The sequence below is a fragment of the Vipera ursinii genome (genome assembly GCF_947247035.1).
Source record: "Vipera ursinii genome assembly, chromosome: 4".
Lineage (NCBI taxonomy): Eukaryota > Metazoa > Chordata > Lepidosauria > Squamata > Viperidae > Vipera > Vipera ursinii.
Genome location: NC_139514.1, coordinates 107389858 through 107406570, shown reverse-complemented (window position 1 = coordinate 107406570; position 16713 = coordinate 107389858). Strand labels below are relative to the sequence as shown.

General features: G+C 41.2%; 1 protein-coding gene across 1 annotated transcript in view; it reads right to left on the bottom strand.

The window, feature by feature from the left end:
* Nucleotides 1-16713, bottom strand: part of MYCBP2 (MYC binding protein 2) — a 150102-nt gene that overhangs the window by 78044 nt on the left and 55345 nt on the right. The window contains 12 exon segments of the mRNA XM_083362364.1: nt 91-233; nt 1350-1528; nt 2762-2893; nt 6422-6628; nt 7225-7416; nt 9231-9452; nt 10219-10493; nt 11240-11432; nt 12649-12745; nt 14212-14295; nt 14380-14514; nt 15805-15896. Of these exon segments, the coding sequence (XP_083218490.1) occupies nt 91-233; nt 1350-1528; nt 2762-2893; nt 6422-6628; nt 7225-7416; nt 9231-9452; nt 10219-10493; nt 11240-11432; nt 12649-12745; nt 14212-14295; nt 14380-14514; nt 15805-15896 (1951 nt within the window).

The window sequence follows — 16713 nt, the reverse complement described above, 5'->3', positions numbered from 1 at the left end:
ATTGGTGCTGAATTTCTTCACTGCCTGGATGTTGGGAGACTGAACAAATTCATTCTGAGGTTCTTAAGAGAATTTAAAACACCTTCTTACCATCTACAGCAAGAGCCCTGTGTAAGAGATCTTTAGCCGCTCGAACCACTGCACTCACAACAGAAAGTGCTCGGCTACAATTCTTATCTTCTTCGTTGGCCTTATTTAAGAGCTGTGATTGCAAATCTCCATCATACTCGCTTCTGGAAAATGGAAAAAAAAGCCAGTCAGAGAAGTCTTCAAACAAAGTGTACCATAGTAGACTCAGGTGTGGACACGCAACCCTCCTCAGAACATTGTTTAGGCAGCACAAAAGATTTTTTTTCTTTTAATGACCTTTCTTTGGGGTGGTGAATGGGGTGATAGAATGGAGCTGAGTATTTACTGGCTGGATGCCCTTCCTGACACCTACATGGAGTTCATAGCAGATTTTTTTTCTTTGCGCCCTGTGTTCTGTTCCAGCCTACTACCGGCCCTGCAGAAAAGGAAGGGACAACCCCTTTACAAAAGGCAAAAGGCTGGAGGTAAGCCCGCCAAATTTATTTACACAAAACAGATCCAAAACAGAGCAAACTGAGCAAAACAAAATACAAACCACTAAAACAGGAGCTATTCAAACGGTTGCCTTCAGCAAACCAGCCCTCCCACACATTCCCCTTTTAAACAGTTCAAGGAGTGGCTTCTCTCTGCCTCCTTCCGAGGTGCCCCATTGCCTTCCTCTGTTTACTCCTGATTGACTGCCTCCTGTCGGGCGTCCTTGAAGAGGGCCAGCTGTGGGACATCTTCATCCACGCTGTCAGGCTCACACAGCTGGGTCTGCGTAGTAACCAGATGGGAGGGGCCTGGCAGAGAACTCTGCGAAGCCTCAGAACTGTCCTCTGCAGGCTCTCCAAACCCCTCCTCCTCCTCTTCTTCCTCTGAATCGTCCGACCCAACTGCCGAACCCACAGGCTGACCCTGAATCACAACACTCTGATAGAGAAAATTGGTCATGCCGAGGATTGAATGCTGAACCTTCCGAGTGAAAGGCGAGCGTCTTCAACTCCAGGCCACTGAGGCGCAGGCAGGGCAAAAGAATATGCTGATGTATCTTCCCGTTTGCAAGATTTTTTGCTTCAAAGTGTCACATGGATGCACTTATTAGGCATTCTTCTAAATGCTACCCATAGCCGTTTTAGAGTCAGGTGGCTTCCAAATCGAATAAATAAATTACATACATTTTCCTAGAAATCACCAACACACCACCACATTCATTGAAACGCATTCATCTCGGTTGTGTTTAAAGATAACACCCAATAAAACTCGTTTGTCATGGGTACCTATAATAAAGGATCTGTGGAATTTGACCCCGGGTTTGATTGGTGCCGTTGCTGCTCAAACTGCAAGTGCTGAAAGTGAAGGTCACGCCATCCGGACACTGGACAGTGGTCATGCCTCCGTCTCCGTTTGCGGTGCGACTCCCGTAATTTCTCAGACGGACAGCGTACTTCACGTTCTCCTTCAAACATCATGCCAAAGTGAACTGAGGTAAACTTTTCCATTTATTTTAACACAGAATTTTAAAGATAGCATTCGTCTAGGGCAGGGATAGGCAACCTCGGCTCTTTTATGACTCATGGACTTCAACTCCCAGAATTCCTGAGTCAGCTATGCTGACTCAGGAATTCTGGGAGTTGAAGTCCATGAGTCATAAAAGAGCCGAGGTTGCCTACCCCTGGTATAGGGAGATTCTCAGTCACCAAAGTCATAATTGTCCCAAAGGCGCTTTTTCTCGAGGCAACGGGACTTTCTTGGGTTTTGTTTTTGTTTTTTAAACGTTTTGTAGAAGCGAAACAGCGTCAGAGAAAAACAAGAAAGTCCAGTTGCCTCGTGAAAAAGCGCATTTGGGACAAAGGTAGCATGTGTGTTTTTAAAATATAAAAAGGAGCTATTTTAAATGTCAATCATTACAGTGTTCTTCTTGCTGAAACACCATTATTAATCCATTTATCATGAGGCATAGAAATCTTTGAATTACATCTGTTTTCTGCTGTTCTGCAAAACAACCTCCTTTCAGAGATTGGCATGGGCCCATCCCTGTTAGCTTTCTATAAAGCTCTAAAAATCTGGCTATGCTCCGATATTTTCTTTTGGTATGTACTTCGACTTAGGCAGTTTAATGTTTTTGTTTTTTTACCATTGTAATGCTTTTTTACTTTTTTTTTTACTTTTAGCGTTTTAAAATATTTTTAAATTTTTAATTGTAATAAACGTTTTGAATTGTGAGTTGCCCAGAGTCATTTGCTGAGATGGGCGGCTATATAAATCTAATTAATCAATCAACCAATAAAAAAATAAAATAAACATGGGGCAGGTCCATAAAGACATCCCTCCCAGATCCCTGGGGAGGAGGGGTTATGATACCAACTTTTGGTCATGGAGACTCAGTGGGTTGTCTGAAACTATGTAATACTTAAAAGTAGGTAGTCATTTAACACATCTATTTTGCATAATTCTCTAATTCAAAAGTTGGAGTATTAATTTTGGCCCACCATATCCATTTTATTGTTATGCTCCCAGCCACATTCCCTGGACCTTAAACATCTTAAAGAAAGAACAATATTGCACTAAAGGAATTAAGTTTCCCACGGCTGCTTTGGCTGTTCAGAAGTAAAACCAGAAATTAACTTGCTAGGTGTTGTAAGTGTTGGTCTTCAAGAGATTTTGGACTTTCACAGGAAAATACATTTACCTTCAGGGGAACGACTTTGTCAAGTTTAATTTCCGCCATCTCACTTGGGGAATCGTCTGTGGTATATGTTCCTTTAACTAATTCTAGAGATGTCCATCTATGGGAATGAGTTGAATCTCCTGTATGATCACTCTAAATTTAAAAGATCATTTTAATGCAGCTATAGCATTAATAACGATAATACAAATGAACAGTAAAAAAGTGAGAACATCTGCCCTACAAGCATACGCTTTTTTTTAAAAAAAAACTAGCTTAAAGTTTCATGGCTCCCACACAAGTCCACGATATGGTAAATTCAGTGCAGCTACTAAAAATGCTCCTAGGGATTAACAATTTCTCCTCCCCTTCGCAAACAAATATGCACACACATCAGCACACACAGAAAGGCATGAAATAGATTTGTTATATCTATATGAAAGGAAGACGGTGCTGATTCCCAGCAAAGAACATGAGGGAGAAGAAAAAGCACACCCCAATTCTATAACTTGTCTGAACTTACCATCCTACTGAAACTCATCAACTGTATTTTTGTTCCTCAACAAATGTACCCTATAACATCTGAATGTAAACAAGGCAGGCAAGCATACGTCTGCACACTAGGGAGTACAGAGTGCCTGTCTCCACATACATGGAGACATACAAATTGTGATTCAAGAGAATGAATGAATGAATGAATGAATGAATGAATGAATGAACAAACGAACATCAGAAGGATGGAAAGCTGAGTCAACCTTGAGCTGATGATATTCGAACTGCTGGCAGTTGGCAGAATTAGCCTGCAATTCTGCATTCTAACCATTGCACCACCATGGTGGTGGTCAATGGTGTATATCTACATGTATGTATGTATGTATACACACACACAAGGAATAAAAATCAGTGGCGCCTATTTAAATCACTTAAGATTTGCAGATGATGTTGTTCTCTTCTCACGAGACCCAGAAGAGTTATAAAGACCCATACAAGAGCTGCACAAAGCAGGAAAACCATTTGACTTAAAAATAAACCTGAAAAAGAGCCAGGTTATGTTTAATAAATGCACTAAAGAAAGAAAATATATATATATATATCTGGAGAACTAGATGTAATAGATCACTACGTATATTTTGGTCAATGGATCTCGATGGGAGGATACAATAAAGGAAATTGAATGGCATGTTAAATGTGGCTGGCAGACATTTGGTAAGCTAAGTGTAATTTTCAAGAACAACTTCTCCCTATTCCTAAAAAGTTTTCGATCGGTGTATGCTACCTGCTCTAACATATGCCAGTGAAACATGGACACTAACCGCACAATCAATACAAAAACTACAAGTGGCACTAAGAGTCATGGAAAGATCCATGCCTGGCATCACAAGACAAGATAGAAAGACCTGCACACGGATTAGAGAATACAACATCAAGAGAGTAAAAGAATTGAAATGGTCACATAGCAAGAACAACTGATGGCAGGCTGACCAAGGCAGTCATAGAATGGATCCCACTTGATGAAAATCATCCACAAAAAAGACCTAAAAAAGATGGATCAACAACATCAACAAGGACCAAGTTGGTAAAAAAAGCTCAGGACCATATTGGTTGGAAACATGTGGAAGAGGCCTTCATGCAGTGGATAGACCGTGGCTAGAATGATGGTGACACACACACACACACACTCGTTCATTCCAACAGGCATTGATCTTTCTTTCTCAAGAATAGATATGTTTTGATTTCTAAGAAGCTTGCTATAATTGAACATGTGATTGCAAAAATGTATACAACTTTTGCTGAGATTTGAAACAGAAGACGAACAACTTGAGAAATGCACAACAAATTGGGCTAAGAATGTTAGATCGATGGGACAAAATATGGGTCGAAGGGATGAATTTCGCATTGTGTTATAAATTAAGAGAATTTTTACAAAATGATGTACCGTTGGCATAGAATTCTAGAGAATTTTATCTAAAATATATAAAGTTACTTCTAGTCAATATTGAGAATGTGAAAAGAAAAGTAAGGGACATTTCACCATTCATGGCAGACTTGTGAAAGAGCAAAAGAAAAAAAAGAGGATATAAGTACACATAATTATACAAAGAATTTTAAAAAATAATACTAAGAAGAAGCCAGAATTCTTTTTATTAGGACCTAGGGTTAGTCAATTAGAAAATGGATGATTTGATTTTATATATGGTAACTTCCGCAAGATTTTACGCGCAACAATGAAGAAAAACTGAAACACCCACAGCGGAGAAATAAATTGTGGAAAAGAATTGAACAAGAGGCTGAAGGAATTTTTATGAGACTTAGGAAGGAGGAGGAGCCGTGAGTTTGTTGTGCAACCCTTGAAAGGAAGGTCGAAAGTCTCTTATTTTTTTCTGACTCGTTTCTTTTTTCCACTTTTTTTGCTATCTTGCTTTTTCTTTATGTATTTTTCTCTTATGGGTAGTCCTTGAATTTAACAACCTTAATTGGGACTGGCAATTCCCATCACTAAGTGAAGCAGTCATTAAGCGAAACAACCTGTAAACCACTCTGCTTAGTGCCGACAGTTCCAGCAGTCCCTGTTGCCTTCATGAAGTCAATCCACCATTGCAATCATTAGGCAAAGAGTCATCCTGATCCAGATCATTTCCAGCTTGGTCACCCCAAATCCTGAGCCTCAGTTCTTCCAAGGCAAAGGACTGCCTCTCCTTTCCCCAGCCTGCCTATCTATCTATCTATCTATCTATCTATCTATCTATCTATCTATCTATCTATCTATCATCTATCTATCTATCTATCTATCTATCTATCTATCTATCTATCTATCATCTATCTATCTATCTATCTATCTATCTATCTATCTATCTATCTATCATCTATCAATCAATCTATCTATCTATCTATCTATCTATCTATCTATGTATCTATCTATCTATCTATCATCTATCTATCTATCTATCTATCTATCAATCTATCTATCTATCTATCATCTATCTATCTATCATCTATCTATCTATCTATCTATGTATGTATCTATCTATCTATCATCTATCTATCTATCTATCTATCTATCTATCTATCTATCTATCTATCTATCTATCTATCTATCTATCCCAATCCACCATTTTATGTCACAGTTCAGGTTCCCAAATGCTGCAGATCAACAGACTGGCTTAATAAACAGAGAAAGAGGAAGGAGGCAATACAAGTAGTCCTTGACTTACAAGAATTCCTTTACTGACCGTTCCAAATTACGACACTGAAAAAAAGTGACATGAGTGTTTTTTCACGTTCACGAGCATGCCGGCACCCCCCCAAGGCCGCATGATCACAATTGAGATGCTTGGCAATTGACTCGTACTTATGATGATCGCAGTGTCCCGGGGATCACCTTTTGCAAAATCAATGGGGGAACCAGATTTGTTGAACAAGCGTTTTACTAGCTTAATTTTAGTGCTTCGCTTGACAGCTGGGGCCAGAAAGGTTGTCAAATGGGGCAAAACTCATTTAGCAGCTTAACTCACTGAGCAACGGAAACGTTGGGCTCCGCTGTGGTCGTAAGTCAAGGACTATGCCTGTACTCCAATTCAAATAATTTCGCCCCAGGGTTAAGAGCCAAGGCAACATCAGCCTGATCCTGAATGAGGTTTTTCACAGAAAGAGGCTGCACTGATTCTTTCTGCGCACAGTACGTACATCATCCACCAGGACTTCTAGTTCATATTCGTGGATCCCGCCTCCGCCGTAAACCGAGAACCCGACGACGATGACTCCTGGTTTGTCCACGGAGAAGCAGATGGCATCGGGAGAACCGTTTCCAGTGTTCCAGCTCCTGCCCTGGCTGGTTTTTGTAAATCGGTTTGGGCTGGACTTGACAGAATGCAGAGAGCTGAGTCCATCGGCCTGGAGAGAAGACAGTCAAAATGAAGACAAGATTTGACGGCACATGATTTGAGGTAAGGTTATGCTTCTGGCATAACCATGAAGGAAGTTAGGCAGCCAGGCCTTTTTCCAATTAACGCTGGGAACTGATAATCCCTCAGTTTTTAAAAAAATGTCCTGGCAAAACACAACCAAACCTGAAGTGTTTTGTTTCTGGAATAAAATAAGCCAAAGTAAAATCATCGTTAAGAAAATGGTGTTTACATTTAATATGGGAATGCACACAGTACACTTTTTCTGCAGCCGCCTTAGCAGACCCTGAAAAAAAATAGCATGCTAGAATTATGCGTTTGGGGCCGTCATCTCAATAAATTTCACGAACAACGGAGGGCCAGATGTTGGGATTTATGCAACAAAGAAGAAAACATTTCATCGTTTATTCTATTGTTCCATTACTTTACTACTGTTACGTTTCAAGTTATTTTCATTTTTTCCCCATTTTTATTCTTGCAAGCCACCTAGAATAGCCCCACAGTGAGACAGGCAGCAAATAAATTTAATGAATACATGAATAAAAGTAAATAAAAAGTTAGGTTAGAGTTGGTGAGCCTTATTACCTCAGACCCCAGTGCAGAAGCTGTGAGCTCGCTCACAATACTTGCAAGTAATCCACAGGTATTAGAAACCAGATGTGCAGAGAACAGCTCATTTTCACGTCTAAGGCTATTCCTGACAGGTAACACCACAATCACCAACATTTTCTCAAGCACCTCACGAAAACTTGTCATCCCAGATATATTTTCTTCACTCTGGAGAAACAACAAGAACAAAGATTCTTTGGAACTATAGGAGGAATTTCCTGACAATGAGAACAATCAACCAGTGGAACAGCTTCCCTCCAGAAGTTGTGAATGCTCCAACACTGGAAGTTTTTAAGAAGAGACTGGACAGCCATTCGTCTGAAATGGTATAGGGTTTCCTGCTTGAGCAGGGGATTGGACTAGATGACCTCCAAAGTCCCTTCCAACTCTGTTAATTCTAATAAAATGATCCATAATGTAACACCATTCTGGACTGAATGTATTCAGAAGTCAAACTCTAAACTGTGAGGTTTTAGGACACATGTAAAGACCTGAGCAGTAGAACTGAGCACCTCCTTACTATGTAGGTATGTGTACTTGCTCACTGGAGGCATGGCGGAGGGAGAGAGGTGTCAAACAGGTCAAAGTGTCAAACACCACAATGGAAATGATGCACCTCGTTTTAGGTGTATCACACATGCGATGGATGTCAGAAAGGGGCAGGATTTCAATCATATCATCATGGCTACCATCTTTTTTGACACACACCCCCACTCATACCCACAAAAATAAAGTAATAATAATCACAGCAGGTTACAAATGTTAAATAAGAAGGGATGATCAAGTCTGGAGGGAATGGTATACCTTGAGGTCACATACGTTTAAATTTTGGAGTTGGCATATAGATAGGACACTAGCTGATGTTTTTCTTGTTAAGAGCTTCTCTGCAAAATTATCTCTCTGAACTCACCCATGAATATTCTGTTATTAAAGTCACAAGAGTGTATGTATTTATCAGAGATATATATATATATTTTGCAGTGCCTAGGGCCCTAGGCCCTAGGACAACAGTGTGACAACCGCAAGCAGCCAAGTAGCAGCAGCAGCAATGAAGTGGAATAATATGGGAAATTAAGGAACTTTTCCTACATTCAAAATCACAAAATGTCACTGGTTGAAGGGTGATTGCAACAATTGCCCTGATTTGAGGGCAGGCCTGTCTCAAGCTAAACCAATTGTGCACGATGGGAGGTCACAGAAACCTATCAAAGCTAACTCAAGCTTGTGCCTTTGGACATTTGTTCTGATTTCCACTGCTTGGGTCGGACGGAGTCTGACCTAGGAACAGGTCAGAAAATTATCTGTCAACCTCCAGAGGAAAATTAATATTAACCTCATGCAGCGTTTGTGCAAAACACATAAAGCATTCATGTACATCAGCGGTTCCCATCCTTTTTTATACTCCGTACCCCTAGAGCACTTCTGATGTATTCTCGCACCCCTTACAAAAGTAATAGCTGGTTTTGAATGACGTGAACACATACGCTATAATTTCGAAACTTCTAAACACAAGTTTTTGCACCCCCATGGAATATCATCTCGCACCCCTGGTTGGGAACCCCTGATGTACATATACCACTCCTTTCCAACCGCTGCTCTGCTCTGAATCATTGAAAACATGGGCCCAACTATTCTTGAGAGAAGATACTAACTACAGTTAGGAAAAACACAGCTTCAGCTAAATGACAAGGGCAGGAAAATCAGGAACTCAAGGCAGTTCAAATGAATACAGTTTTGTTGCATGCAAGCTCTTGCAACAAGAATCTGAACAAGAATAAAAAAACATACTGGTGTTAGATAAAAGTCAATGAATTTCAAGGTGGGCTGGACTCAGATCTCTTGTGGGCATGAAGGGACTCCAGACTGATGACGCATTTGAGCCCCTCCCTCGGTCTTAGCCTATTCATCTCCGATTCACAATCGTGAGGATCTACTGCGACTTGTGTTGGCCATGCCGGACCATTTCTGTAGAAGAGACGTACCTGGCTTAGTTTTTCCATGTGCGCCACCAGAAGAGGAAAACGATGGGCCAGCGTGGAGTCATTCTCAGTATTGGCCTGTTTTATTCCTGAACACAGCAAGGCTTCTCCATCGTAAGCAATCGGGAATATAGAGGTGAGCTTCACAGAGGTGTGGCACAGTGCCGACATCACAGCTGCCAGCAGCCGGCTGCTTGAAGTTTTGAAGTTGGCTTCCTGGATGTCCTGAGGGGGGGGGGGGGGAAAGAGCAGGTTGGAACAAAATGAGCGGCTTCCAGCTAGAAACAGGAGGAGTTCTGTTCCATTATATCTTGCACAAACCGTGCTAGGCCAACACAACTTGGGAAAGCTCGGTGGCAAAAAGCAGCATGTTTTGACAGTGAGGACAATTACTCAATGGAACGACTTGCCTCCAGAAGTTGTGGATACTCCAATACAGGAGGCCTTTAAGAAAAGACTGGACAGCTACTTGTCTGAAATGGTGTAGGGTTCCCTGCCTGAGTAGGGGGATGGTTTGGAAGACCTCCAAGATCCCTTCCCTCTATTAATCTATTACTCTGTCCAGGAAGGAACAGCAAGAAGAAGAGATGAACAAGAGTGACAAGAGGCAAGCCGAAGATGGCAATGGAACACAAGTAGTGCTGGGAGAAGCAAGGGAGAAGAAACACGAAGAAGAAAGCACAAGTGGAGGAGGAAGCGGCGGCGGAGAACTCCTTCATTCTTTCTCTTCTCTGTCCCTTCTGCTTCATTAAGAGTTATTGGACTTCGTAAAAATGGAAACTCAATCCTTCAAAGGATGAGGGAGCAATGGGCAACTGGGACTGAGAACAGCAATGTGTTCTCTTTCAATCTGCAGGGAGAAAGCAACGACTGCAGAAATCTGCCTAGTTGGGGTCAATCTGATAGACGGATGCTATTCAGTGGTTTTGGAAAATGAGTAGATCCTTTGCAGAGCACCATTTCGAAAGCCAAAGGAAGAGATTTTTAGTACCTGATCCAAGCAGTTGAGTAAATCACAGAGGCAAGCCCACTGCAAGGCCGGAGTGGGATAGAAAGAGTGAAAGCAGGCGGTGAAGGTATTGTGGCATTCCTGGAGGGCAGCTTCCAACAGGCTCAGGGGCTGAGTGAGGTAGCCTTGAGGGTCATTGTCCAGCTTGATCATGCAATGATCGACTCCTTCCGACAAGATTTTTCTCAGCAGGGTTCTCGTCTTCCCAATGCAGTCTGCAAGCCTGCTGCTTTCTTCAACAACAGCTTTAGCAGTGGCTGCAAAGAGCAGTAACAAAAGTGACACCAGGAAAGCAGTCAAGAGGTTTGAGGGGCCCTTGTGTGCTGCTCTCTGAGCTTGGTTGCTTTCTTGCAGATGTTTCATTACCCAAACTAGGTAACATCATTAGTGCACTGATGTTGTTACCTAGTTTGGGTAGTGAAAATGTCTGCAAGAAAACAGCCAAGCTCAGAGAGCACCTAAGGACCACCACCCCCATTTCAACCCGGAGCTACAAATATTCTCCTTTATCGGTAATCAAGAGGTTAGTGATGACTCACAGGGGAAAAAAAAAGTTTTGATAAGGATACACCTGAAGGTTAACTAAATCGGAATAACAATGAGTCTTTAGGGCCGTATATTCTTCTTTTTGGGTAGGTCAAAGAGACAATTACCTTCCATTAATCAAAGCTTTCCACTTTGTCCAAAAGAGGAAGCCAAACACGGCAAGAGTACGCAGTAAGTCAACTACTGAGGGTGGGTTTAATATCCTACCTTATTCCAAAGCAGGGCAAAACAAGCAGACATACTTATTTCACAGACAATTCCCTAGTTTTCTCTGCCTTTGCTACAGATTGGAAGGAGAAAAGACTGGAAGCAAAATGAGTAGCCTTGGGCACCTCTCGGCTGGCTAAGATGAAACCGAACTGTTCCACCATAAACTCGTTTTTTTTTTCTAAAAAGAGACCCCTTCAACCTTAGGCAGCAAGTGCACTCGAAATGGTTAAAAAAAAATGCATCTCACCTGAAACGGGATAAATTTCACAGGTGTAGACGCGCAGTAACCTCAAGCAGCAAGTGCCGACGAATCGCAGCCTTTCCAAATCCAGAAGGGTGGCCGTGTACTGGAAGCCCTTCAGTCCTCGAAGTTCCTCTACGCCTAAGACTAAGGTTGTCCAGCTCCAGTGAAGGATGCTCAGCAGCGACTCAAAGCACTCCTGTCCCAAAGGAATCGCAAGGAAAGCAAAGCAGGGCTCAATAAGGAGGATGCATTCATCCAAGGCTCTCAAAGTGGGCAGGAGCAGATCCCAAGGACAGAAGTATAGGAACGTTCCAGGCGACATGCGCTTCTCTAAAGCATGGAAGATGTTGGGTCGGGAAGCTTCTTCCTTCCCCCCACACCCTCCCATGAAAATATTTTCACTTTGGACTTCAATTCAACCATAACAAATTCAAGAGCGCTTTTAACCCTTAGCTATAAAGGAACAGTGGTAACTCCTCCTCCTCCTCCTCCTCCTCCAGATACATTAATTTTCCTTGCTAAACTGATACAGCTGTAGAAAATGGGTGTGCGTGCAGAATTTACCTCCCCAGAATTTCACCTCTCATTGTTTTTCAGAAAAAGGATTTACCTAATCCTGAGGGTTACAAAAGGGTACCTTGGAAAGAGGGAGCTACAGCATGTCCTTCAGGTCAAAATGACAGAAGATGAGAAATATGCCTTTGCTCTCTTTTGTCAAAATGAATCAACGCTGCAGGATTATCTCAGGAGAGAAATTGTGCCCTAAGGCCACCTAGATATTCTGCCTTCTAGATATTATGAGCAAAGCACGTGCAACGTAAAGGATAATAAATTCTGTGTTCAACTACTGAGTTTCTTCAGCCACTGCTGGGATAAAATGCCATCGACATAAGATTACTTAAGAATGAATGCACATTTCTGGTTTTTAAAAAAGCCAAGGGCTTAATGGGCATGTCCCTTTTTTTATTTTGTACGGATAGTCCTCGACTTACAATCACAACTGAGCCCAAAATTTATGTTGTTAAGCAAAACATTTGTTAAGTGACTTTTGCCCCGTTTTACAAACTTTCTTGCCGCAGTTGTTAAGTGAATCACTGCAGTTGTTAAGTTAGTGACGTGGTTGTTAAGTGAATCTGGCTTCCCCATTGGCTTTTGTTTGTCAGGTTACAAAAGCAGATCATGTGACTCCGGGAAACTGCAACCAGGTGCCAAGCATCCGAATTTTGATCAGGTGACCAGGGGGATGCTGCGATTGTCATAAAGTGTGAAAAATGGTCGTAAGTTACTCCCCCCCACCGGGCTGTTGTATCTTTGAATGGTCACTAAATGTTGTAAGTCAAGGACTTAAAGTATGCAATAAACCCTTCTTCACTAGCCAGTTCTATTCATTGCATTAAACATGGGGTACTCACCACGGAAACGGTTCTTGCAAAAGATCGCTTCAAAATGTGCACCGGCTCGCTGGTTTGCTGCTTGCCTTTGGATGCGCTTCCATCACTTGTTGGCAGCCTAGAAGGAAAATCAAAAAGAGGAGAAAATGGCGATGCATCCGACAGGTTTGGGGGACATAAACCCATGCGCCATGTTGCTTCTTGCATGGCCTAGTTTTTGACCAACGAGCTGCATTTATTGGAGGCAAGGAGCTCACAAGGCTGCCTGGCCAGCTGTTATTTCTCAGAAGTAGCAGTTCAACAGCTGTAAGAAGGCAATATATCTGTTCAAACACCCTGATTGCCTTGAAGGAGGAGGAGGAGGAGGAGGAGGAGGAAGAGTTGCCCACAAACATAAAAGCAGACCTTCCCTGGAACAAAAACAATATTGGCTAAATAATTACTAAATGTTCATTATGGAGAACAATTTATAGAGCCAGAAAACTCCAATTAAAATAAGGAACTGTTGCTATGAAAATGTAAAACCCTTATTATTGAATGTCACATTAAACTTTTGGTTCAACAGAAGACCAAATGATAAAAAAAGATATATCAATATTTATTAGAACAAGATATGTTACAGGTAAAAGATACAATGCTAATCTGGAGCAAAAATTTCGGTTATAGTATAGATAGACCCTAGATAACTGGCAATCACTGTGGGATAGAAACAGGAGGTTAATGCTAGCCACCTCCTATAAAGAAAATGTATACAAGATGTTTTATAGATGGCACCTTCCCCCCACCAAGGCTAGCAAAAATAGATAAAAAAATCTCACCGACATGCTGGAAACGCAGAAAGCTTCCAGGGACCTACTATCACATGTGGTGGGAATGTTTAAAAGCACAATTTTTTTGGCACCGGATAAATTTGGTTGGAAGAAATATTATTACAAAAAATTGATTTAAAACCAGAAACCTTCTTATTTGGGGACTATTAAATGATAAACTCAGCAAAGCATCTTTTTATTTACTATTGCATATTTTAACCACAGCAAGGCTGGCCTACACCTAAAAATGGAAAAGAAAGGAAACCCCCACTGAAGAAGAAATAATAAACAAAATTCTACCCTGCGCCGAAATGGACAGGTTAACTTTAGAGATTAAAAATAAAACTGAAACAGAGTATTACGAAATTTGGAAAAATTTGTACAAATGGTTAGAGATAAGGAGGAACGCTGAGATGACTATCGATTGATTAGTTGATAACACAAGGACCTCTTACTAGCACCTGTATCAGGATACAACTGAAAGATATTTAAGTCCAACGTAGACGACCGAAAGAGGGTTTATCAGAAAATTTACAGATGCTATATGTACATTTTGTCATACTCTGTCCCGTCATAGAATGTATTTTACTTTTCTGTTTTTCTTTTTGTTACATAAGGTAATACTAATAGCAGTGTTGTAGCCAGGGAAGTTGAGTCATGTCCACTTTTGTTTTTAAATGTACATTTAATAAATATTTTCAGTAAAAAAATAAAATAAAAATAAACTTTTGGTTCAAATGGCCGCTTAAAGAGGAAAAGCAAAATATAGTATTACCTGTATAGGAGTTGAGGGATCTGTCCTGCATTCACATCTGTGCCGTTATTTGATTTCTTTGAACTCTTAAACTGGAAGACAATCCTGCAAGAGGAAAACAGATTTAGTGGCGGGGGACGCTCCCTCTGTCTCACAGATGCCAAGGGGAAGGAAGGAAGGAAAATTTACCCATCATCCGTCGTAATGGAGGCTTGTCCATGGGAGCCGCAGTCGCTGCTGGGGCCAGAAACCCGGGCCCAGGCGACATACCACCAACTGGCTTGCAGGAGGACAGGTTCGTCAAACATCATAGCGTACTTTTCCCTGAGAAAACATCAATTGGCATCTGATATAACAGGGGTCTTCAAACTTGGCCCTTTTATGACTTGTGGACTTCAACTCCCAGAATTCCTCAGCCAGCCTGGCTGAGGAATTCTGGGAGTTGAAGTCCACAAGTCATAAAAAGGCCAGGTTTGAAGACCCCTGCGATATAGCATCTAGTTCAACTCCATTTGACTGTTGCTCTGGGCTCCAGGATTTTTTTTAAAAAATATCAAGTTTATATAGCCGCCCATCTCTCAAGAAGTGACTCTGGAAGTGACACCTAAAGAAAAGGAATATAAACTGGTTTATTTACTAAAGTTAAAACATATGTGTTATTATTTCTGGTACTCTGGTAATTAATTGGGACTGAATGATGAGGTTTTATAATTTAGGGATAAGAGATGAGATATGGGAAGAAGAGGTATTTTATTGAAGTACCAGAGAAGGCGGTAAGTTACTGAAATTATGGTCTGGAAAGAGGGAGGGAAGAGCATTTTTTTTCTTTTTTAATTATATATTTTTCTTTTTCTCTGTTATTTTTTATGTTTTACTTTTTATATTCTTTTGGGTTTGCATTAGTTTTTTATCCTTGTAGTTGTAAACTTCAACAAAAAGTATAACAAAAAGCTGCTGGAAGTAAAAGGAAGGTATATAAAGTTTGTTTATTTGATCAAAGTTAAAATAAGGTATGTTGTTATTTTTAATAACTCTTAATGGTCATTCTGCTGACACCAGGACTGAAAAGTTGATGCTTTACGGATTTGCTATAGATAAGACACAAATAATACAGATAAGAGGGTTTTTCTACTGCAATTAAAATCCTTAATAAAAATTATATACAGTATACAAAAAGGAATCTTTCAATTTAGTTACTTACAAATCCTTACTTGTTCAGAAAACATGTCAGTTTTCTATTTTGCTTGAGAAGGGTTTTTATATAAAGAGCAGAACAATCATCGACTCGGTCCCCTCCAGGCATTTTTTTTAAAAAAGTTTCTCAAAATAAAGAGATTACCAGAACAGACCTATTATCATCTTAAATTAATTTTAATTACATGTTCATAAAAACTGACAGGTTTTATGTATCAAACAATAAGCATAAAGAGGCAGTCACCCCAGAACAATGCAAGGTTTCGGAATGTTTGTTAATGGAGTGATATGATTGGGCTGGTTCGTCTTGTTTATTGCCCATCCTTAATCTGGATGCTTTCTAGATGCTCTTCCTTTTGTAAACTGAAAATAAAAAAATCAGATTCAGAGAAGTGATTCATTTTTGAAGACTCCACTCACCTTGCGGCACAGTCATACGCCAGGACATCTGTTTCAGCAAGAAGGTCCCCATCCGTCTCATGGTCACCTCCATCTGGCCCCAATTCAAAGAGCTAAAAAAGAGAAGCCTTCAACAGTTTTACCTTCTGGCTGGGCTGGGAGGCCACTCTTTTCTTATCCCTCACCCTAGTCCAGGGGTAGGCAACCTTGGCTCTTTTATGACTCGTGAACTTCAACTCCCAGAATTCCTGAGCCAGTATGGCTCGGCTTGGAAACCTCTCCCTTTCCCCTCAGCATGGCTGGCTCAGGAATTCTGGGAGTTGAAGTCCACGAGTCATAAAAGAGCCAAGGTTGCCTACCCCTGCCCTAGTCTCTCTCTTGGGCAAATCTAATTGTGCAGGATTCAATAGGAGCCAAGGGGGCAGGCTGAGAAAACGCTCATAACCTTTCTCAGAGAAACTGAGCAAGTGGGGATGAGCTAGTATGGAAAGCAATGGCTACCGCTTCAGAAGCCCAAGGCAGCCTCAGGTAAAAAATAAAGAGGTTTATACATATATATATATGGATCCTTGGTTTTTCGGGTTTCTCCCCGCGTAGAACTAAAGGTGTAGGCGCAACGTTTCGACGAAATCCCATCCGTCATCATCAGGCTTGTGGTTTCTGCTTCCTTCTTCTGGGAGAAGTATGTGGCTGTTTGTTTTTCTTTTTTAAACTGCCAGAGGGGGTGTGTTCTGTGAGTGGAAGTGTGCTGATTGGGTGGGGATTATGTGTGTTCTGATTGGGTGGGAGTGTGTTTTGAATGGTGGGGGTGTTCTGATTGGGTGGTGGTGTGTTTTGAGTGGATGGGCTGGTCTCAGCTGCCAGCCTTAGACCTGAGCTGGTGAGTTGTGCTGTTTTTGTTTGCCTTCGTGTTTGTGGTGGTGCCATGTT